At 33.8% G+C, this 24,223-nt stretch overlaps 2 protein-coding genes across 5 annotated transcripts; one reads left to right on the forward strand and one right to left on the reverse strand.

Annotated features, from left to right (window-relative positions):
- Positions 1–186: 186 nt before the first annotated feature.
- On the reverse strand, positions 187–16,415 carry LOC100247210 (uncharacterized). Of its 4 annotated transcripts, none has more exons than XM_010666301.3 (18): positions 16,029–16,415; positions 15,300–15,359; positions 13,908–14,023; positions 13,534–13,797; positions 13,336–13,433; positions 12,656–12,818; positions 12,447–12,557; positions 11,012–12,055; positions 10,757–10,909; positions 10,563–10,662; positions 10,374–10,468; positions 9,319–9,507; positions 9,166–9,222; positions 9,021–9,092; positions 8,682–8,780; positions 1,503–1,634; positions 1,208–1,381; positions 187–955 (listed from the first exon to the last, which is right to left on the reverse strand). In XM_010666301.3, the coding sequence occupies exons 1-18, from the start codon at positions 16,132–16,134 to the stop codon at positions 794–796; spliced, it is 3,195 nt and encodes a 1,064-aa protein (XP_010664603.1). In that variant the 5' UTR covers positions 16,135–16,415; the 3' UTR covers positions 187–793. The 4 variants fall into 4 exon arrangements, with proteins under 4 accessions (XP_010664603.1, XP_010664604.1, XP_010664605.1 ...); XM_010666302.3 differs by having other exon boundaries at positions 15,568–16,413; XM_010666303.3 differs by having other exon boundaries at positions 15,556–16,413.
- A 43-nt stretch (positions 16,416–16,458) lies between these two features.
- Positions 16,459–17,436, forward strand: LOC104882607 (protein OSB1, mitochondrial). Its single transcript, XM_010666637.1, has 3 exons — positions 16,459–16,572; positions 16,692–16,773; positions 17,168–17,436. Exons 1-3 carry the CDS (start codon positions 16,459–16,461, stop codon positions 17,434–17,436), a joined length of 465 nt encoding a protein of 154 aa, XP_010664939.1.
- The last annotated feature ends 6,787 nt before the right edge of the window (positions 17,437–24,223 follow it).

A 24,223-nucleotide genomic window follows, 5' to 3' on the forward strand; every position in this document is an offset into this window, starting at 1 on the left:
GTTTTACTAAATATATATATATATATATATATATATATATATATATATAAAATAAAATAAAATAAAATAAACCTTCAAAATAAAGTTTTTAAAATAAAATATTTTCCTTATTTTTGTAATGACCCACATCAACTTATAAATATTATTTGAGTTCAAAAGCTCTTTCACAACTTTAAAACACGACTATACAGTTAAATGAAGTCCATATATATATAACGTTAGAAACTTTCTTACATATTCAATATAAGACATCGCAATCATCCCCCATATAGACACAACGTTCTTATTGCGTCTTATAATATTGTAAGATCAAATAAACAAATATTCCTTATAAGACTAAACAAACTCTCACATAGGAATTAGAAATCAATGAATCTTACAATTTTTAATGACCTACATCCAGTTGTATAAATATGGTCCATTGTAAGCAGAAATGGGCCCTCACCAGCAATTCATACCAAATCAGGACACATGATACACACCCTTCAATTCATAAGCCCACCCCATTCCAAATCCGTGCTTCGCAGCTCATCATCCTTTCGTCATGATTCCCAAGAGTCAGATCCTTATCAAATAATACTTCACTCAGTTGAGAGATTTGAATACTACAAGGATTTCCATCTCAAAGAAGAGATGAAAGCGGCTGTTAACCAACCTGCTTCCCCCTTCATTCTATGAATAATGCATTCTCATACATATCATGTACAAAACTATAAACAACTCCTGCAAATTCACAATCTTCAGGTGCAGCATCATAACCAACTCTGAACTAATCCAATCAGTATCAGTCCATTCAGACTGGGAAGGCCTTCCCCAGCTTAGATGTCACAGTTTCAGAGCCAGGACCGGTAACCAAGTTTCCACTATCAGACATGTAGAAATAATTATAGTTGATTCTAGTAACTAGATCTGCCAAATGGGGAAAGTGGCCTACATTGAGCTTGAAAGACAGGACCTGCATAATCAGAATGCCAAACAGATAGTTGACACCAATTCAGTATCTTAAATATGAAACATGCATGTACCCATGACCAAACAGACCCGACCATACACATGCAACAACATGAAGATTCACATACACTTAGGAATATATGCATGCTTATTCATGTGTAATTATACTTTCAGAATATGCATGAGTCAAGCAAGCTTGGCAGCAGCAGCATCCATGTAATTTGTCAGGGCAGTACCATGTTTATAGAAGACTTACTCTAAGAAGGAAGGCAACGCAATCATCAAACTGTTTCTCAATCCTGTCCACTTCCATTTCACATCTGGCCTTGATGGCAGAAACTGCTCCACCACTACTTAGGGTTTGCTGTATGGAATAGAAGTCTAGAGCTAATCCAAGGATGCTATTGATTCTGCTGGCAATCAGTGCCCACTGAGTGCAAAAGAAACCATAAGTAAAAGGAAGATAAAACAAAAAATAAAAAGTTCAGCATTTATTTTTATCTTTTCAATATATAGGTTGCGAACACCCAAAAAATGAGACTTTCACACACCAGCTTATCTGGAACCACAAAGCATTGCCGTTGAATTGACAACAGGTAGGCCTCATGTACTTCTATGACTTCATCTAGAGATCCAGCTGCTGCCATACCTTCACAGAGTTCACGCCATGCACTGTGATATACCTGCTCACGAAGTCCAGTTAGAGACAAAGGGAGCTCTTCTTTTTTATCATAAATAAACAACTCAATTGATAGAACTGCACAAATATTTAAAAAAGAAGGATGCGTTATCCTTCTCAAACAATTTCTAAACCAAAATAACAATAAAAAGTAAAGCAAATACAAGGAAGGACTATTAGCAATAACTACAAAAGAACCCCAATTGCTCAAACTCTTTCATCAGTAAGAACTTAATTACTTTTGTCTTTCAAAACAAAAGTAACTAAGTCAACAATAAGGAGTCATCATTATCAGTGAATGATATAAGTGAACAAAAAGGTCCACTTAGAGATATTTACTATCAATCAAATTCTTGAGCAGTGGAAAACCCCAATAATGAGCAGTAAGCAATCAAGTTGATGATCTTCAGATGAAAATTGAGATTTAACAAGGCAATATTGCAGTCTTTAATTTGACCTAAACTAACCCAGATAAAAAAACAGTTCTAGTTTGAACTTGAATGACTTGGACTTGCAGGAGTGTAATTCCCAACTTGCTTATTTTATACAAATAGATAATTGTCACTCACCAATTGTGTAAAAAGATATAGAGATAACCATGTGGGAAGTTTTAACCATATGATCTCAACCACTTTTTGGACAAGAAAAGGAATTTTAAAAATATAGGGAGACGAGATCCAATTTAACTCCACCTTTTGATTATCTATTCCAAGGAGCAAAGAAAGTGTACCCTGAATAAATAAAGATGAAGAGCAGACAAAGCATAGGTACAGTATCCTGAATAAATAAAGATGCAGAATAGATTTAAGAAAGCGGTGGGCAACTTAGTCTAGGATTTTCAGCATGCTTTTGTGGTGGAAAGACAAATTTTGGATGCTATTTTGATAGCAAATAAGGCCACTGATTCTAGACTTAAAGGCAACTTGAGAGGGATCATTTGTAAGTTTGATATTGAAAAGGCTTATGACCATGTAAATTAGAGTTTTGCTCATGCAGTTTTGGAAAAAAATGGGTTTTGGCGGTGATTGGATTAGTTGGATTAGGTGGTGCATCTCTACAGTTCATTTCTTTGTCTTGGTAAATGGGTCTCTATCAGGTTTCTTCCAAAGATCTAAGGGCTTGAGACAAAGAGATCCTTTGTCCCCTTATTTGTTTATCTTGGCAATGGAGGCTCTTTCCCATATCCTTTTATGGACAAAGGAGGAGGAGGTGAAGAGGGGGGGATGGCTTTTTAGTAAGGGGAAGATATGAAGCAAGGGCGGAGATATCTCATTTGTTATTTGCAGACGATACCCTCATTCTGTGTGATGCTAATAAGAAGAACCTAAAGTACCTGAGTTAGGTCTTCATGTGATTTGAGGCTTTATTAGAGCTAACAACCTAGAGAAAAGTGAGTTGATCCCTATTGAGGATGTCTCAAATTTGGAGGATCTTGTTGGGGTTTTAGGTTGCAAGGTGAGTGTTCTTCCAACCACCTATTTAGGCCTCCTGTTGGGAGCCCTCTACAAGTCTGCTAAGGTTTGGGAAGAGGTGTAAGATTCCAAAAAAGGCTTGTTATGTGGAAGAGGCAGTATTTATCAAAAGGTGGAAGACGACCTCCGGTAAAGAGTACTCAGTCCAATTTGCCGATTTATTTTATATCTCTTTTTGTCATCCCTAAGAGGGTAGTTGTTAGATTTCAAAAAGATTCAAAGGGACTTTTTGTGGGGAGGGAGGCTTTGGAACAAAAGTTGTATTTGGTGAATTGGTCTATTGTTTAATTGGAGAAACAAAAAGAAGGCTTGGGCATCATAAATTTATCCATCTTTAATAAGGCTCATTTGGTAAAATGGTCTTGGAGATTTGTGTAATTGTAGGAAAGTATAGGTAAGAAGGAGGGGGGATAATGCACTAAAGAAGTGAGATAAAGGTATGGACTGGGAGTGTGAAAGGCAATCAAAGGTAGTTAGAAGGTTTTCAAGGATAAAACAAGTTTTCAGGTTGGTTTTGGGAATATGGTGAAGTTCTGGAAGGACAAATGGTCTGAGGACACACCTTTAAGAGAATCATTTTTGAAGCTTTATTTTATAGCTTCTTTAAAAAATGCTTAAGTGGGTGATCTTTGGGATGGTGATAGCTAAAGTCCTAGGTTTACAACACAGTTGCATGATTAAGGGTTAGAGTAGAAGTCTTTTGGGAGGTTGTATGAACACTCTTTACTTTGGGGATTAAGGATATTATGGTGTGGTTGGCTACAAAGAACGATATTTTTTCGATTAAGCCCTTCTATTTCTCTTTGGCAAATAGGAGAGCGAAGTTGTTCCTTATGACGCAGTATGGAATTCTTAGATGCCCTTGAGAATTAGCTTCTTTGCTTGGGAAGCAACTTGGGCCAAAAGATTTTGACTCCAAATCAACTCAAAAGGAGGGATTGGAAATAGATGCTATATGAGCAATGCAAAAGAAGATATAGGCGACTATATCCTCCTTCATTGTTCGAAAACACGTATTTTGTGGCAATTGATTTATGCTCTTTTTGGTGTCCAAGGGATGATACACTCTTCAGTTGGAAGGGTTCTCCTAGGCAAGCACTGGTCTTTTGTGGGAACAAGAAGAAAAAAGGCTTGAAAGGTTGCTCTGTTGTGCTTGTTTTGGACCATACAGAGAGAGAAAAATAGAATAACTTTTAATAATTGTGAAAACATGGACTAAACAATTATCTTTTTTGGGATTGGGTTGATTATATGTTAAGGATGGTTCTTTGACTCTATTAGACTTTGTGGATTGGTTAGGCTATTTGTAGGGCATGGTTACTGGTTTTTGTGTCTTTGTGCCTTTTTTGGTCTTTTGGTTGTTTTGTATACATCATGTATACCATCTTGTTTTTATGTTTAATACAATCTTTACTTACCTATATATAAATAAAAAAAGTCGAGCAGATAAGCAATAGGCACAAGGAGTATATACCCTTACTTCTTCCAGAAAGGCAAGACATTTAAAACTCATCATTGAGTACATTTCCATGAAAGACTTTCATGAAGGGAAGGTGCGCTTTCAAATGAATTAATAACCTCAAATACCAAGAAAGTGGATTTAGAAGCACTTCTGGTAAGAAAAGAAGTTCATTGGAGGCAAAAAGTTAAGAGTTAAATGAAACAAGGAGGGAGACTACAACTCAATGTACTTCCATAAGATAGTTAATGGAAGAAGGAAAAAGAGCTCATCAAATCTTTAGTGCATGAGGAAAGCGTGAAATTGGATAGTCAAGTATCTCATAGGCGGTTTTAAGCCTTTTTGGTTAACCATATAGTAGAGTAGAAGAGGATTTGTGGGATTAGAATGTTTAAATTGGCCAACTATTTTGGAAGGGAGTGCTAGAAATTTGGAGTGACCCTTCTTAGAGGAGGGAATTCAAGAAACAATATTTCACATAGACAAGGACAAGGCACCAAGCTTATATTGCTTCACACTCCCATTTTATTAAGATTGTTGGAATATCATTAAAAGGGATTTGTTGAACATTTAAGTTTCATGACAAAGAACACAAATGCCACTTTCATCGCCCTAGTGTCTCAGAGGAGCCAAACCAATAGAATATATGACTTTAGACCCATTAGTTTGGTGACTAACCCATACAAAATCATAGCTAAGATGTTGTTCCAACGTTTATGAAGGGTTTGACATGAGACAATTCATATTTCTTAGGGAGCTTTTGTTAAGAGTAGTTGGATTTTAAATGCACTATTGGTCATCAATGAAATGGTGGATGAAAAAAAAAATTCCAAAAAAAAAGGGATTGTCTTTAGGATTGATTTTGAAAAAGCTTATCATCATGTGAAGTCGGGTTTTTTGGATCATGCATTAGAGAAGAAACATTTTAGGCAATGTTAAACAACCAATTTTCTTAAAAACTTAAGCTTGTATAATTTGGGTTCACAATGTATATCTCACTCTCCAACACCCCCCTCACATATAACCTCTTTTTTTTTTTTTTTTGCTTACACATGGGCTAAATAAATTGGGGAATAAACAAATGGTAGTGAGTTTCAAACACATGACCTCCCACCAAACAAGGCTTTAATACAATGTTAAACAATCAATTTTCTTAAAAGCTTAAGTTGGTAGGATTTGGTTTCATAACGTATATCTTATTCTCCAACAAGTGGAGATGAAGATCATGAATTTGTGGTTGTATTTCATCAATCAGTTTTGCAATAATAAATGGGTGTGCCAAAGGGTTAGTGAAGGCATCTAGGAGTTTAAAGTAAGCTGATCCCCTTTCTCCTCTTCTATTACCATTGTGTCAGACGTATTGAGTAAATAGATATTGAGAGCAAATGATAGGGGAATCTTAAAGGGCTTTTTAGGTAAAGAAAAGACAAGGGTGACTTGCTTAAAGTTTGTTGATGGTAACACAATACTAGTCTTGAAGTCTAAGAGGAGTAGCTATAGAGCCTTAAGCTAATCTTGTTGGTTTTTGAACACATTTTTAAGCTCAAGATAAATTTGGATTAGAGTATCATGTCACATATCAATATTACTCAGACTTGTGTCCTTAAGCTGGCCACATATTTAGATTGTACAATGTTGGATTGACCCCACTCCTTACTTAGGATTTCCTTTAGGAATAAGACCCAATTATAGAGAGGACTTCACAATATTTAGATGGTTAGAAGAAAGCTTATTTGTCCCTAGGTGGTAAAATTACTCTTGTGCAAACATGTTTATCACTCACCCCTTGTATTTTCTATCTTTGTTCAAAGCTCCAATTAAAGTAGCCTCCAAGATTGAGAGATTGCAAAGAGATTTTATTTGGTCGAGTATTCGAAAAGGGGAAAAAAATCATCTTATGAGTTGGAATTAGGTTTATAAGCCTAAGAGGGAAAGGGGATTAGGCATCGGTAGGATATCTTTGAAAATGAGCCCTTTTATGGAAGTGGTTGAGGGTCCTTAAGGAAAGCTATGCTTTATAGCCTAAGGTCATCTTGAGTATCTATAGGTTAAATTCTAATAGATGGGATGTCAACTTTGTAGTTAGTTAATCATATAAATACTCTTGGAAAGCTATTGAACTTCCTTAGATTTTTTTTTTGTTTCAATTGTTATTCTATGGGTGATGATGCAAAAATTTGTATCTAATATGATCTTTAATGGGGTAATAAACCACTTAGTGAGCAATTCCCAAACATCTATGAAGTAATGAGGTTAAGAGACTGTGTTATTTTCTTAGTGGTAGTTCCCTTCTCCTTGTCTATATCTTGGAATTTCAACTTTCATCATAACCTCTTAAGAGTAAAAAAAAGTAAGGACCTATCTTTTCTTATGTTTGCTCAAGGCCTTGCGTGTCTATCACCCACTTTTCTCAATTGAGAATTTGGTCCTTAATATCCTCAAGATTGTTCTTAGTTAGCCCCTTTAATGTTATTTCTACTTCTACCAACTTAATATCTTTTATCCTACCAAACTTCATTTGGAAATCTGAAGGCCCACCAAAAGTAAAGGCCTTTGTATGGCTTGTAGTAAATAAGTCAATACTAATGACTTGCCCCAATGGATAAGACCTTATAATGCTCTTAACCTATAATAGTACGTCATGTGCAGGGGAAGTATGAAGTCTACAATATGGTATAGGCTAGTCAAACTTGCAAGGATTGATTGAGCTCCACCCATAAGGGTGGAAGAGATGTTAAATATATCCTTTAGAAGTTTAAGGGGAATTTCTTGAGGTAGGATTCATTGGCACATTACTAGCCTCACTTGATATGGACTCATTGGCGAGAAAAGAGTGCAAGAATTTTATTTTTTGGATGAAAGTCTCTAGAAGCCATTTGGGACTTGTTTTACTTTTCTTCTTCCCTTTCAACTTCTACCAATGAAGCTTTTTTAGGTATCTCTTTGAGCCAAAATCTACTATATTGGAAGCTAGTCTGCAAAATTACAAGGTTGACTAAGGAGACACTTACTGCATGGTTACTAACTCCAATGGGTTTTGTTTAGCTAAATTTTAATGGTTGTTCTTTGGACAACCATGATAGCTAGAGATGGAAGGATTGCTTAAGGACCACTTTGGTATAGAAGCAAGACCATTCTTTAAACTTGCAAATCAAGTTTTAGACATCAAGATAGAGATCCTAACCCTTTTGGAAGAGTTTTGCAAATGAAAGCTTTGGGCATCGCTAATCTCTTAGTAGAAGCAGATTTCACTATTGTCATTGTTGGACAACCAATTTTCTTAAATGCTTAAGTTTATAGAATACGGGTTACAATGTATATCCTGCTCTCCAACACCCTCCCTTACATGTAGCCTCTTTTTTGGGCTTATATGTAGGCTTAATAAATTGGGCAAATAAATATGCGGTGGTGAAATTCAAACACTTGACCTCTTACCAAACAAGGCTCTAATACCATGTTGGACAACCAATCTTCATAAAAGTTTAAGCTTATAAGATTTTGGCCCACAATGTATATCATGGGCAACAAAAAGAAAAAGGATTGTGGAAGTTTGATAGGTGGTTAGACCAAATTATTGATATTTTTTCAAAGTTAGGATGTTCCTTCTCGTAGACTCCTTGCTTAGGCAATCATGCAAGAATGCACTAGCAAAGTGGGGAACTAGACATTTGGTTTCTTTCATAGGAGATTTTAACCTCTGCTAGCATTACCCTAATCATTTTGATATATGCATATAGATTCACCTTTTTGAACTAGTAAACACTTATCTATCCTTTTTGTTACACTTTGTATAGAGGATTTTGTATTTCTTGGAATGATTTCTAATCCTTTTTTCTACTTACTACTTCAATCCAATGAAATCATTATTTCTCATCAAAAAAAGAAATAGAAAAAAATTCATGGTCAAATATTATGAAAAATAAAAATAAATAACCCGTAGACATTGTTGTGTCATTTCAAACCCAGTACAGCAATTGCCACAGCTCATGAACCATGAATAGCAGCTAAGTTCACAAAATGATAGTAATAATCATTATTGTCGTTGTTGTGTATATTATTATTTGCTAGTTATTTCTTGAGATTATCACAATGGTGTTTTAAAACAATGGAAAGAGCTTACTCTGTCCATCACATATTGGTGAAAAGCATCCACAAAATGCAGGAGTTTTTGCTCCACTAGCCAGTGGTGCTTACGGTTGATTGTTGCAGTGCCTCTACCCTGGAAGAGACAGATTAACAGACATCAAGGATCCTCACAATATCAATTCAAATCAAAATACCAGTCACATTAGGCCCACTAAAACTTCAATATATATATATATATATATATATATATATATTTATTAGAACTAAAACTCCAATATTAATTCCTCAAAATTACATGTTTCCAATCCTAGTCCAAAGTTAATGTTTCAACAGCATTAATAAAACTAAGGGGGGGGAGGGGAAAAAAAGGAACCTTCCACATCCACCTCCGAGCTTTATCAAGTACAAATTTTGCACGCTTGACTTTCAACAAGAAACCCATCACCTACATCAAACAGGTAACATGTAATTAACAATAAGCAAATTGGACTGTGATCCCTTGAATACAACAGGTTTACCTGGTTATACTTTTTAATTGCCTCTGTGTTGGCAATAAGTTCAAGTGGCCAAGAGACCTATCATATACAACATGAATACAGTTAAAGGATTATAACAGAGGGAAAATGTGGATGAAAACATAGATTAAAGTGTGCTTATAGGAAAAAATGAACCTTGTATGTGAATTTCAGTAAATCAAGGCCATCAATCCCAAAGCTCTCACGACTTCTACGAGGGGTAGAGACAAGAGAAGCTGTATTATGTTGCTCATCACCATTGAGGCTATGATGTTTAGTTATAGACACAACCAATGAATCTGGCGCCGTTAAGAGCATGCCATCAGCAGAGTTTCTAATGGATTCCTGAAATCATTAAGCACATAGCATTACAGAGGCCTCAAGAGCAAGAGAAACCAAAAGCGCCAACAGCAATGTATATTTAGAACATGGCTGATCATATAAATGACCTATAATTTTTCCCTCTGGTTTTATAGGTATCCATAAATCACACAAACATTGTACCTGATCCATCCACTGCTAACATTTTATGATCAGCATCCTCTTCAACACACCCTCATTTTGGATGACTGATCCAAAATAACAAAATTAAAACTTAACCTGTTATCTATTCCAATTTTATCAATAAACAATATGCCTCAAGAGACCTCTCTATGTCCCACAAGTTCACCAATAATAAATGCAAAACATGCATGGGTTATATACGGATCCTTCATGAGCTTATTGTAAATGAAAATTCACTCGTCCCTCCTTCCATTACTCTCAGAAAACCATATAAAGGTTTTTAATTTTTTCCCTAAACCTTTTACTGAGTAGCCTAAGTATGAAAATGTCTTTCATGATTAAATTCCCTAGTAAAAAAGCAAACTGATTTCCTAATTGCACAATCACCTTCTAAGATACTACATGATTGATTTCCCAATTGCACAATCACCTTCTAAGATACTACATGATTGATTTCCCCGGTATGAGAACATACAGGTTTTCTAATGTCTCAGTATTTTGCTTGACACCTTTTTTATTAGTTGCATCTAGGCATTATCTTCTTAGTTCATACTCATTCCAACTCAAGTCAAATCATTATGAAAAATAAACCCAGAGAACCGTAGAGAAACAATATACAGCCTTAAAGTCCCAAAAACAGGTCTATGTTGCCTGCCACAAAAAGTAGGAATAACACTTTGTTGAGTTGGTTTCAGTTCAAATCACACCTGTAATATTGTGTTCAACTCAAAATCATCATCCCAGGATTCTCCCTTATCCAGTTTATTGAAAAGCACAGTTAAGAAGTGCTGCAGCAAGTCACCTAAGACAGCAAGGTTGCAAACATAATGTCAGAAAAATATGAGTTTTCTGGCCCCTGGGAACCAACATAAACTGAAAGTAACGCTAGAAGATACCTGAACCTAACAAGTATATAGCACGCAATACCCCGAGCTCATCCATTAATCTCCAGTCATTCATTAATTTCGACAGTATGTGTCTTCCAATATAATCCACCTATGATAAGTAGAAGTGTGATTTTTCAGTAAATGAACAGCATGCTTACTACAAAAAGAAACTAAAGTCCTGTGAATGGGTTGGAGTTGCTTACCTGCTTTTTGATGTAGACGATAAGACATTCCTGCATAATAACCACAGGAAGTGGAACTACCTTCAGTTCTACACTTTGAAGCCAGGTAAGAACTCGTGATGAAAGGGTGCTATTTTTCTGGAAAGGTAAGAGCTCTGACATCTGGAGATTCTCCTGTTTCAGAATGGCAAATAAATTTCAGAGGCATGCCTGGAAATTGTTGTAAAATCTATAGTTACAAATAACTGCTTCAAAAAATTTTACTCTTAGCACTACCTGAAATGATGGAAGAAGAGTTGGAAAGGGAAATAATTCTTCTAACAGTTTTGTATCATCCTTTGAACGAAGATATTCAGATTCAGCAAACTTAAAAGCAAAAGCATAATCTGTTCCTTTAGCTGAGGAACCCAGTCCAATCTTCTCACCAAAAATAGCCTCTCGTAAACCCTCGTCATTTAAAGGAGGGAGATAGAAATTCCTAGACAAGTTTAATGTGCTCCAAGCATCCCTATTCTTATTGAGGAACAATTTGCACATAGTGATAACAGGATTTTCTGGACAGGATGATCTCAGGAGCAATTCATCCAGAGCACCTCCAGCTATAGTCTCTTCCTTCACATCATGAAAATCATTTGCATTCTTATGCTTAGATCCAAAATCAATCTCTCCTTTCTGCAACAACGTCTCAACCAAGAATTTAAACCAAATCTTCTCTGAGCAAGCTAAATTTGGCAAGCTCTCACCATTCCCTTTTTCCAAGTTTTGTTTGTCCATGTGAGATTCAAACAAGGAGAAAATCTTGGGGTTGCATGGATCCTCTAGCCAAAAGTACTTAGAGATGTGATCACCATGGCCTATAAGACCCACTAGTGACACACAGAAAATCTCTGACAATGTTAACCCAGCTATGCTCTGCCCCCGATGAATCTTACTTGAAATGTTACCATCATAGGAACTTCCAAAACCATTAATCTCATGAACACTCTTTCTGCCAGATGGTGCTGAGGTCATCATCGGAACATGCCGGATCAGCTGCAATGATTTCCCAGCAGAAATAATTGGCTTGGCTATATCCTCAACAAAAAGAGGACACAATTTAAGATCTTTACTGCTTTGCTCTTTTCCTTTCATAGAGCTAGATGTAGAGATGGATTCCCTCCCAGCCATTTCCTTCTTGTCATTTGTTGAAGGCAAGCGACTGCTGGTGCCAATCATAGCAGAGAGCTCAACATCTAAGCTCTGCAATGGTCTCAGAAGATAGCTCTTCTCCCAGAACTCAGCTTCATCAATTGAAATTGTTTTGTTAGCATAAAAGAACATCTGCAAGGAGAGCAAATATTAGTAACATGATATTATGGAGTACACACACTGCCAAGAAAATATTAATGGAACTATAATTTCAGAGTTGCAAGTACAGCAAACAGATGGCCTGTCAACAATCAAATTTTTTTTGGTGTTTCCTTGAAGAATAAAATTAAAATCATAAGGGAAATGGAAGTTCTTTATGCAACAAATCCATCATATGCACTTCCACAAGGTAAAAGAGGCAGAGATGTAAAACCTTCACACTTGTTGTGGCACCAAGGAAACTCTTGAGTAAAATTTCCATATTGGACAGTCTTAATGATCTCAATTTGAAGTCACTAATCTTTCAGTCCAAAAGAACAAATAAATAAACTATTTTGAATTTTGAGAAAATATAAAGCATCACCTCGTTACAAGGATCATCAAGTGTTCCTTCATAAAGCCATGAATCAAGACCCTCAATATAAGGCAATAAACTTCCAACAAAAACAAAAAGTAGCATCTGGTATGCTTCCTCCTGAAATTAGCAAGAGATTAAACTCAAATCAATAAAGCCAGAGAACCACAAGAGTTTAGACAAAAAACATAACCCAATGCCAAGAAAGCTATTACAACCTCACCACCTTGCATGTGACAAACTTCATTCAGCTTCTTGTAAAGGTGGTCAAGAATATGAGTAGCCATTTCAGCAGCAGGGACAGATGAATTAGGTTCAAAATATATTTGAGGAATGGCTCCATGCACTACTTGCAACAGATATTCAGCTCCTGAGCAAAGACTAAGATGAAACAGGCATCATTAATGCTTTGCCATAACAAGAAGAAACCAGGAGGAGACAAGATTTGAGTATTAATGAAATTTAAGAACTGGAAAAAAGCTGTGTAGCAAGGATACTAACTTGCATGTCAAGTCCCAAATGGTGTCTAGTGCAGCAAACTCAAAAGAAAATGAATCATGATGCGTATGTTCGTACCCACATGGGTTCCAACATGGACATGTGCGATGTGTCCAGTACAAAAAAAAAAAAGGTGCTAATATAAGAGTGTCCTTACCACATAGAAAGACATAATTGTGCAGACAAGAGAAGATATGACATTTTGTTATGAACTCTTATTTGATAGGCTCTTTGGGCCAAAGAGATGAAATTTTTTTATAAGGAGATATTTAAGATGATCTCTGATCAGAATTGAAGTTTACTGATATTATGTTCTGAGAGAATGGCATAAATTAGTAAGTTTACTCACATCCCTAATTCTGATAAAGTTATTTTTTTTTTTAAAATAACACATTCAAACCTTGATAAACCACTTGCCAATCCCAAGAGGGTTGGAGTAGTTCCAATGTTGGAGTTGCTTATTTTTGTTTCCTCCTTTAATGCAACATCCCGCAAGCGCTGCTCCAAAACAAGTTAATTCAATTTTCATAAATGTGTACTAAAATATAATAATAGAAAAATAAAAGACAAAGAATTTATTAAACATTAGTATACATACTTTGAGCCATGTGGAAATAGAGCATGCAAATGCTTTCAGAGTAGGAGGAGATTGCCTCACTGATTTCTCCACCTTATTGATTAGAATTTCCACCAGTTTTAAACATGTTGCAGCATACATAAATTGATTGAGAATGACATGGAGACTTTTCAGGGAAAGGTGAGTTACATATATCCCACTTTTAGCCTGGAAACTCTGTCCAGCATGGTCCCAATAAAATAGAGAACTGGAGAAACCTTGTAATATTTGTAAAACACCTCGTACCTGAGTCAAATAAAGATGATATGGATGAAGATAAAAGAGGATGTGGAAGCATGTGGCAATATGGGTAGAACACGCACAGTAAGAATCAATATACCAAGAAAGGAGCTAACCAGGTCAATTTCATTTGTCCTCAAGGAGGATATTGGTGTTGCAAAATGTATGCCATCAGATAAGGCACTAGAAATTTTATCAATTAAACTTCTAGAAGCATCCGTCCTTGCCACATCTGCCCAATAAAAGATACTAGACATATATGAATGCATGAAAGTTGAAATGTGCATTGGAAATTGCATGATTAGCTGACAGAGGTTAGAGAATATAAAAGAAAAAAAAGAACATAACTAAAAGGAGGAAAATTTTAAAATAATGAACCTTAAAATATCTAGCAAAGTATATAACCTTCTGTCTAAATAGCCTACATTTCTTGAGTCTCTTTCTGTTGCAACACAGCTTTAAAAGGAAGCACCAATATTGATATTTGTCCTTTGTATACTAGACAAAAGCTTTGTGCCACTTGAATTTCTTTTTTAAAAAAAAAATTGTACATTAACATAGAATATTACATAGTTTGCCAAAAGTCTACCAATGAGGCATAACTTCCTTATCATCAAATAAACTTAATGTTTAACTTTTTCAATAACATAACTAGTTGGAAAAAGAGGCACTTCCCCTCCAAAGAGAGCATTTAGAAATTAAACCATTTCCATTAAGATCTGGCTCCACTTATTGGACTATAAACCCTTTCTGATGTCTGAACTGCTAGAGTCAATCCACAGAGTTTTAGAGGCTGAAAAGGATTGCTTCAATTCTATGCTATCAAATCAAAAACCAATGGGAATCATTCCTCATGTTCATACTTGTCTAAATGCCAGAAATTTTGTTGGGAATCACTTGGATTTTCAGAGTTCACAAATATAGGCTTTAAATCAAAGATTTCAATACAATTCGCTTCAATTCTATGTTATCAATCACAAACATTTTTGTGGTTTACTCTTTCTTAGCAGAAAAATAATCCATAACCACCAACCAGCATTGCTACCAGTCAGATAAAAGGAAATCTTTCTATGTCTGTGAACTTAGAAAATTCAAGTGCTTCCTTCATATGCAAAAGATTCCCAAGAAACTGAGGAAGACTACATGGGAAAAGAAAAGAAACTTTAGGCGAGCAATGCTTTGTTGAGTTATGGATGATATCAAGTATTTGAGAAAGAACCTTGACGGTCATCCTTTTCCCATTGTCTAAAAATTATGGATGATTACATGGAAAAAAAAAATGTAGAAGAGGAATGCTCTGTTGTTATGTATCTGAAAAGAATCTTAAAAGTGTAATCCAAATGTAAGCCCTCTAACAGACTAGGCAAAACACTTAGCACAAGAACTCAAAATTTTGATGCAATATCCCAAGAAAATGATCCAGAGCAACAATACCATAGCAGACAGATTTTCCCATCTAGATAATCCACGGAAAAATAACCATCACAAGAAAATGACGTCCAGCCCACCTATTTGAGCCTCCGCGGAAGAGAAACCACCCAGCATTGCCTGCGACCTAAATGATTCAACTGGAGAGAGAGAAAGAGAAGACACTATTAGTAGTAACAGAATATGGAAGAAATTAAAGGGAAAAAAACCATGTGTGTAGGAATGGCTTCGATTTTAATGCACAAACAGTAGTAAGCCGGTGGAGGATTTCAAGGGCGTGTTTGGTTAGCAAAAAAACAGGGGAAAAGAAAAGAAATGAAAAAAGAAGAAGCATACATGGATTCTTACTCAGTGTAGTGCAAAAGCAACAAGGTAATACGTATTTGGATTGGAAGCATTTTGCCCTAACTTTGGGAATGGCATTAGGGTTGTCCCCCCCAGATGCCCTCTTTTTTGGTGAGTCTTGTTCAGGTATGGACCCTGAAGCATAGTAGATCCGCCCAGCAATTTTATTTAACTTTTCGCAGATTGAAAAAAGCGCAATCAAGGATCGAAGAAAGGGAAAGGTAAAGGCAACCAGCGTCTCCGGATCTTCGCTCCAACGGTGCAATTTAGAAGAATGTTTCTGGAATTTTTGAATGGTGCTTTTGCAATACCAAACATGCCCTTCCCTCCTTTTAATATTCCTGATTTCACCCCTGCCCTAAAACCCTAATCAACCTTTCGCTGGTCCTAGCGGTTCAATTTCAAAAAGCCCCGCCATAACTCTATGGAGGCCTTTCGTCTCCATGCTTTGTTCAAGAATATACCTCCATTTTCTCTGCAAAAGCTCCTCCATTTCTCTTCATCTTCTGCTGCAAACCCTAGCGCACGGCGTTTCGTCTCGGACGACTTAAGCGCTGACGGCAGTTCCATTTACCGGCACACCCTCAAGTTCCAGCGTCCCACCACCATTAAATGGTGCGACCGGTTCCACAACTCCGTCAGTTTTATTGGTTCAGTGGACCGTCCCCTGGAAAGACGCTATACGATAAACGGCGATCTGTATGTTTACACCGTGCTCCATGTCAAACCTTTCCGGGAAGCAAGACGCGATGTTAGGTTAAGAACAATTTCCTTTCCTCTGATCATTTCAACTTCAATTGATCGGATTGGATTTCAATTCACGCTTCTTATTGTATCATGAAAACTTACATTATGCAATTTGTGAACAGGATATTCCTGCAGATGTGGGATAGGATGGCAGAAATATCTTTCAAGCATCTCAAACAAAATGATTTGATTCATGTCTCAGGTCATTTAGGATTTTACACAAAGGCCGATGACAACGGACAACTCAGACCATATCACAAGGTTCATAATGCTAAGCTTTTTTCACAACTTTGTTCCATTCTTCACAGTCCAAATGGCAATTAGAACTGCATCTTGCTTGATTTTCTGATATATTTACATGATATATTTGTTCTGCTCAGGTGATCGTAAAGGAATTAAATTATGTTACACAATTTGGACAGCCACCAACATACAAGAAAATTGAGAATTTAGAATCAGAAGGTACTATCTCAAGTTTGAGTTGATGTGACATATGCTACAATGTCATTTCCATGAAGCATAATGGAAACGATATGAACAAACCTGACGGCCGGTAGGGTAACCTAGTTGATAGAACACTGAAAGTGTGGGCTAACAAGTGGCATATGGTCCTGAATTCGAATTCCATCGTAGATGATACCTTGAATTTACTCAGTATGGATTGTTGTGGGGTGGTCAACCCCTGAGATTTAGGCCTTCATGGACAGTCCTAAGGGCTTGAATAGAATTGATCATCATAATAGGATATGTAGCTGATCAAGGGGCATTCTTTACAATTGTTCACTTCATTTTTTTGGTTTTTTTGGGTGTTTAGCCACATTCTTCATTTTCTGTATTTTCTGTTATTGAATTGTAGGTGGAACAGGTTTGATAAAACCGAAAAGCCGCCTTTACTTGTGGCAAGTGTTCTTCTACAACCCTGATGAATGGTGGGATAACAGAAAACGTAAGAAAAAACCTAGTCAACCAGATTTCGAACACAAGCATACAGGTGAGGCTCTTTGGCTCCATAAAGGAGATCCTGTATGGGTCAGAAAACAACTGCAACTGCACGATTCGAGAATGGCAGAACTGGACCAAGTGCGACCTACTGGTATTCGCGCCGTGTCTCCCATGCAATTGTAAGGTTCTCGGTCCCAACATTCCAGCTGGTGGTTGCTATGTTTTAGCGTGCGGGTTTTGTTTGAATGAGAAGGTGAGAAAAATGAAAATAGATTTAAATGGTTTTTTTCCTTCCATATTACTTATATTCTAAAATCTGAGGTTTTTTAAGCATGTTTAGGATGTAAGCAGAGCGTAAATTCTGAGAAAGAATTTGAATCCAAAAGGGTGAAACTTGAAACTAATGCATGTTAAGCAATGAGAAGTCGGCAGATATAGTGCTTTAAGATTTTTAAAAGGTACTGCACCTTATTTAATTTCTTTAGGTTTTATCTTTATTGGATTTTTTTGGGGATAACAGATTAAGAGGGACAAAATTTCCTTAAAATTGTAAAAGTAACCTCCTACTTCTAATAGCCTAAAAAATGGCTCATTCCAAACAAACATGCCCTTGCAACTATCCTTCAACCATATTAGTCTATTTTCCTTTCAATTATTACTTTACCTTTCTTTACCTTTTTTATTCTTTTTTTCCCCTTTCTCTTTCTTTTTTCATTTTCTCAGGTTATTCCGAATTCTCTCTTTTTAGTACATTTCTTCAAATTTTACACTTAAATTTTCTTCAAAATTTTTCAACTTAAAGTGTTTAAGGCTATGGTTGGATAAACATTGTATGTTTATTTTATTTTTTTCATATATTTTTCTTTCATTTTTTATTTATTAAATATTTTTAAACATTTAATGAGATGTAGTAAATATTTAAATAAATTTGAAATTATTATAATTTTTTTAATGTCATTTATGAGAAAATCAAGGTTAATCTTAAAAGAGAAAATGCTCAAGAGAGGAGGGGGGTGATTAAAAAAAATCTTTTTAAACACAACAAATTTAAATACAAGATGAGCAAATAAAAAAGAGATAAGGTAAGAGAAATCAAACTCGAGTTTTATAGTGGTTCGACACTTCCTTACCTACGTTCACTCTTTTCAAGTTTCTAACAAAGTGATAGTTCTACTAACTTAAAGTTTCAACCAACCTTTTAATCACCTTTACACCTGGATTCCAGCTCCAATGAGCTCTTACACAATCTTTTCAAGTCTCAACTCACTTGAAGGCTTTATCACTCAAATAACAACTTTAAGTCTCTCAACCTAGTTCAATAATGACTCAAATATAACTCAAGGCTAGGATAAATCACAAAGGTGTATTAAAGAGTATGTAAATGGAGATTTAATGCACTAAGAAAAGAATGAGAGCTTTTAAGGCAAGAAAAAGTGGGTAAATAAATAAATACAAGTGTTCTCTAGCTTATAAATGAAGTAAAGCTCTCTATTTATAGGTGTCTAACCTCGGGAGCCAAAAAGTAGCCTCGACCTGTTGAGTTGGGGGTCGATCGATTCACTAACCATTTGAGCATTTAATGTTTGGTAGGTGATCGTTACCTCGACCGGGAAAGCAAATACCTCAACCGGGAAGAAAAGACTACTGGTAGAGAAAATGTTTTTTTTACACCTCTCGATCAGACCTTGACCAAGAAGGGGTAATCGGTCGACCGATACCTTGATCGGTTGAGCTGGTTTGGCTAATGACTCGATCGGTTCACCATTTTTGGCTCAAAAACCTATCTTTTTATGTTTTTTTCTCTTTTAACACTTAGGCAAGGTTTTTAGGTAAATTAATATGTCAATTTTGAAAAGTTTTGCCTAAGGTTCATTTGATAGATCTCGGATTTTGATGGAAATATAACTTTAAAGTATAAACTGGGTTTTTCAAAGATGCATGAAATGATATGTAAATCCTAAGTGCACCAATGCATTCATCTTACATATGTTTCCTAGGATTAAAGGTCTTCTAAAAGTCTTGATCTTATATCCATTAAGTCATTCGATGAATTTCCAAACTAATACCTGAAATTCTTTATAATTCAAACTAATTAGTAACTTAACTATGATTTGTTATCATCAAAACATGATTTGGAGAACCCTTGGGCTAACAATTTATAGTCATGAAAAATGGAGTTAAAATAAGGAAACAACTAACAAGAACATGAGTGAGTGATTCTTATATTTACTTTCATCTCTTGCACACTTAATCTTTAATAACAAATCTAACATTGATTATTGGTATATCATGCAATGGTAATTATGGAATGTTTGTAATCAAATATGTTGAATATTTAATGCACAATTATTCATTCAATTCACTAACAGGGGCTCGTATGGATTAGTTTTGGGATCAAATGTTGGTAGAGTTATTATATATGAAAGATTTGCCTATATAATTAATTCATATAGACTTGATGTTTCACATTTTGATAAATGTAGTTAGACATTTTGATATATGTAGTTAGACATTTTAATATATGTAGTTGAACATTGTGATATATGTAGTTAGACATTTTGACATATGTAGTTGGACATTTTGATATATGCAATATAAATTTAAATGTAGCTCCATGATGGTAGGTTTCTAATTGAATAACAAGGTTATTATAAAGTTATCAATAATATTCTTATGGACTTTCTAGGCAACAAATTCATTGTGAACATACTTGTAAGAAGTTGTGTCTATTCTAAAGTTATCAAACTTAATCTAGACTTAACAGGTATCAAGTTGATTTTGTATAAAATCATTAGAAGTTATGACTACAGTTAACAATTTAAACTGAATTTAACTATTGTCAAGTTGTTTTGTGTATAAACTTAAAAATAATTAAGTCCACAATCTTCACAAAACACCTTAATGTAACTACTATCAAGTTAACTGTGAGCAAACTTGAAAGATGTTAAATCCAAGTCCATTCTAGAGTATCATATTTAATTTGAATTTAATAGTTATCAAGTTGATTTTGTATAGACTCATAGTAAGTTATGTTTATAGTTTAACCTGAATTTAATTATAGTCAAGTTGTTTGATGTACAAACTTAAAGGTAGTTAAATTCATAGTCTTCAGATAGAACCTGAACTTAACTAGTATCAAGTTCCTGTTAGCAAACTTAAGGACAATTTAGTCAAAAGATTGATAAACATACAATTTTCATTCATGTTTTATACATACCTCATCACAATATATATATATATATATATATATATATATATATATATAATAACTAATAACTTTATTTGTATGGATGTTCAAAAAGAGAGAGTACTATTATAATAATCATCTATGTGTTTATCCTATCACCTTGTACAAACAAGTAACTTATATTTCCATTCGCATAGGTACCAAAATAAATAAATAAAGAAAATGATCACTATTGCAATTTTCATTCCATGTTGGTTCATAGGGTGCCAAAGTTATAATGATATCAAGGGATTGATCGTTTGCATGTTTTTCGATTATATTCACATTGACTACATCGACTACAACGAGATGTATGCTTACCCTCTCTACCAAAAGGGATTTTTTACTTTCCTTAGTCTTCCTATTGGCCACCATGTTTTAGGTGGTAACACAACTTTGTTATGAATGTGACCAGGTATTATCTAGTCTATCTCATTTCCAATTGGTTAAATAGACTCTAAATATGAAGATAACAGCGTTTTAGTAGTAAAATATCGATAGCACAAAGTGTAATATGAAATATTATAATATCTACAAGCAGTAATAGCCCACACACGTGGAATATGATCAAGATCAAATTACCAACATGTGCATGAACGAGTGTCTAAATTCACTTGAGCACCGATGTCAACATATTTAACATTACACTCCTTGGAGTTGAAAGATTCCACCTAATATGTTAATGACATAATATTTTGAACGAAGTTTTCATCAACCCACATAGTAAGTTTAGTTGACATTGACATTACTTTTTGTTGACGAGTCATAAACCATTTTTGAAGTAAGTTTCTCCGTTCTTCAACCAATTGCAAAACCAAAAGATATCTAGCATTTTTTTAACACAACATTAAGGCTTTCAACAATCCCTGTGGTCATGCTATTATATATTTTCCTAGTAGAATGTAAACAAGTCTATTGATCAACTCCAACATCCATCAAATATCTTGTTGCTCTTAGGTCAATCATCTTTAGTTATCCAAATATAAGATTAAACTATGAAATACGATAAGTATGAACAACATCATGGAACAACTTATGAATTATAGGATTCTTAAACTTTGTTTTCAAGTTTGATCTAATGTGATAAGTGCAAACATTGTTTCTTGCATGGGGAAATACTTTGTGTTGTTTTGTCTTCAAGTTCTGTGTTGATTTTATATCATAAACAAATCATCAATGTGTCCAATTGCTGCATCTTGCAATTTCAATCTCGTACCCATTTTCTTTCATATAGAAGTATTATTCCTACTTCATCAACCACTTAAACAACAAAACAATCCCAATTGTTGGCGTCGGCATACAATATTAGAATATTTTTGAGTTACATCCAAGTATTACCATCAATAAGTATTCATTTTAAAAAACTTATTCATTATTAAATACATATTATTTCATTACATATATTTATTTTTTAATAAATAAAAATAAAGAATATTATTAATCATCTTTACTACTTCAAATAATATCAACAATGCTATAGAAATACAATGTTTATGGTTATTAAATAAATTCAAATATTGTAACTTTCAACTATTTTTAACAATAAAAATATATTAATTACTAAAAGATTGTTTACACTGTAATTCATTTAATGTCAAGGGTAGTTTGCAAATGATTCAACTCGAGTTGAATATAATTAAAAAAAAAATAGCAATAATACAATGTTATTGTAAAATAACTATATATAAACTTAACTTCAAGTTCAACTTAACATCGGTAAAGTTTTGGTATATGACTAAAAAAACAACTTTATATATTATGACAAAACCCTATCATATATTTATATCCATATAAAAAATAAATATGCAAATAATACCATTACCATCATAAAATTTCATAAGTTTTATTACTTACCATCATTTGATCTTTTCATATGGACAATATTTCTCCACACTTTTTAGTTTGGTTGTTTTCGTCATTTAACTCATTTTTTCATGATTGTAAATGATGTTAAAAAAAATTATAATAATTTCAAATTTATTTAAATATTTAATACATCTTATTAAAGGTTTGAAAATATTCAATAAATGAAAAATGAAAAAGATATATATAAAAAAATAATTATGTATGTAAAATTTAAAGAAATGTGCTGGAAAAAAAAAAGAATCTGGAATAATTAGAGAAAATGAAAAAATAGAGAGAAAAGGAAAAATATGAATAAAAAAAAAGTAAAAGGAGGGAAAATGAGTTGATGTGGCTGAATGGATATGTGTGAGGGCATTTTTGTCAGAAATGGGTCATTTTTTAAACTCTTAGTTATTCTTAAAAATTATTAATAAGCATTCAACTCAACCATTTGTTAATTTTTTACTTATGCTATCTTTCAGTTATAGGGTAGAGAAAGACGATTGGCCTAGTTATCCTATATATATATACTTTTCTGACCAATAATATTCTCTCTAACTAGCTTCTTCCAAGTGAATGGTGCGCTTTCCCCCACTGATGTCTGTTGAGATGGTTTTCACATTTTCTTTTGAAGCTTAAGTTGATTTTTGGAAAAAACGAATTATAGTGTATTTTTAGGGAACTTTTGTCATTCATGAATTCCATGTCTAATGATATTTTATTTTGAGAGAGTTGTAAGGTATCAAGTGTCTTTTAATACTTTAAAGATTAATAATTGGTATTACAAATAAGGCTTAAATTTAGACATTTATATTTACAATTGCTCCAAATGTAATGGTTCAAAATATTTGTTACTTGTGTAATAAATGGATGCTATCTGAATAACCATGATTTGAAATGTCAGATTTTTCGGTGAAATATTATCGATATTTCGGTTATCAAAGTTGACCATCGATTTTTTGGCATTTCTGTCATTTCCCAATATTTTTAGTGGTAAACTCGATTGACCTTGCCAATTGCCACATTTTTTGAAATGTTTACGTTGCTGCTCATTGCATGTGTCCCCTTTAATTTATATGTTGTTAAAGTTCATTATTAAAAAATTAATTAATTAATTTTAATTATTTTAATTATAATTTTATTTTATTAATTAAGAAATATATGACAACCATCATTATAATTTTTTCAACAAATAATTTTTAATATCATTTATATGATAATTAAATATAAAAAATATAATATTAAAAAAATCATATATGGATCATAATTTATTTTAATGCATTTGAATTAAATAAATAATAATTTTAATATTAAATGTATCATCATTTATTTCATTAATCCTATTTTAAAAATTTACTATCATTTCACTTTTAAATTTTTTATATTTATCATTTTAATTTTATTTAATTTTGAATGTTTTTATTTTAAAATATTAAAAATATAAATTTATTCAAAAAAATACTAAAATAAAAAAATAATAATAATGAAGTTTTAATATTTTATAAATTAAAATTAATTTGATTAAATAAATAATAAATTATTAAGGTTGATTTATCCTATAATCTCTCTTTTACTGTGTATATATATATAATTTTTTTGAGTTTTTTGAAATATTTTTATAAATTTTAAATAATTTTTACCTTATCAATATTTTTGTTTTTCGTGGACTGTTATGAGCCCACAACAGTGATGAAGATGGATTGGGATTTTATAAACATCATTTGTTGTCAAGTCCTTGAGTCTATACGGTTGTCATGTACCTGCTGGAGAATTGTATTTGATCCAATTGCAGCCGTTGTTTCGATTATCATGCAACATTTTTTATGGGGGTCTAAATAAGCAAGTAGGAGAACGAAAGCTCTATTTATATCATTATCTACCAAAACTTTGAAAAATCAA

Source organism: Vitis vinifera, chromosome 18 (genome assembly GCF_030704535.1).
Source record: "Vitis vinifera cultivar Pinot Noir 40024 chromosome 18, ASM3070453v1".
In the NCBI taxonomy this organism is placed as follows: domain Eukaryota; kingdom Viridiplantae; phylum Streptophyta; class Magnoliopsida; order Vitales; family Vitaceae; genus Vitis; species Vitis vinifera.

Excerpts from the sequence above, each read along its gene's own strand:
- LOC104882607 (XM_010666637.1), top strand. The coding sequence starts at position 16,459 with ATGGCAGAAATATCTTTCAAGCATCTCAAACAAAATGATTTGATTCAT. Across the intron at positions 16,573-16,691 it reads AACTCAGACCATATCACAAG|GTGATCGTAAAGGAATTAAA; the intron begins GTTCATAATGCT and ends TGTTCTGCTCAG. Across the intron at positions 16,774-17,167 it reads TGAGAATTTAGAATCAGAAG|GTGGAACAGGTTTGATAAAA; the intron begins GTACTATCTCAA and ends ATTGAATTGTAG.
- LOC100247210 (XM_010666301.3), bottom strand. The coding sequence starts at position 16,134 with ATGGAACTGCCGTCAGCGCTTAAGTCGTCCGAGACGAAACGCCGTGCG. Across the intron at positions 8,781-9,020 it reads CTCGGAGGTGGATGTGGAAG|GGTAGAGGCACTGCAACAAT; the intron begins GTTCCTTTTTTT and ends TGTCTCTTCCAG. Across the intron at positions 1,635-8,681 it reads ACCAATATGTGATGGACAGA|GTATATCACAGTGCATGGCG; the intron begins GTAAGCTCTTTC and ends CTTCGTGAGCAG.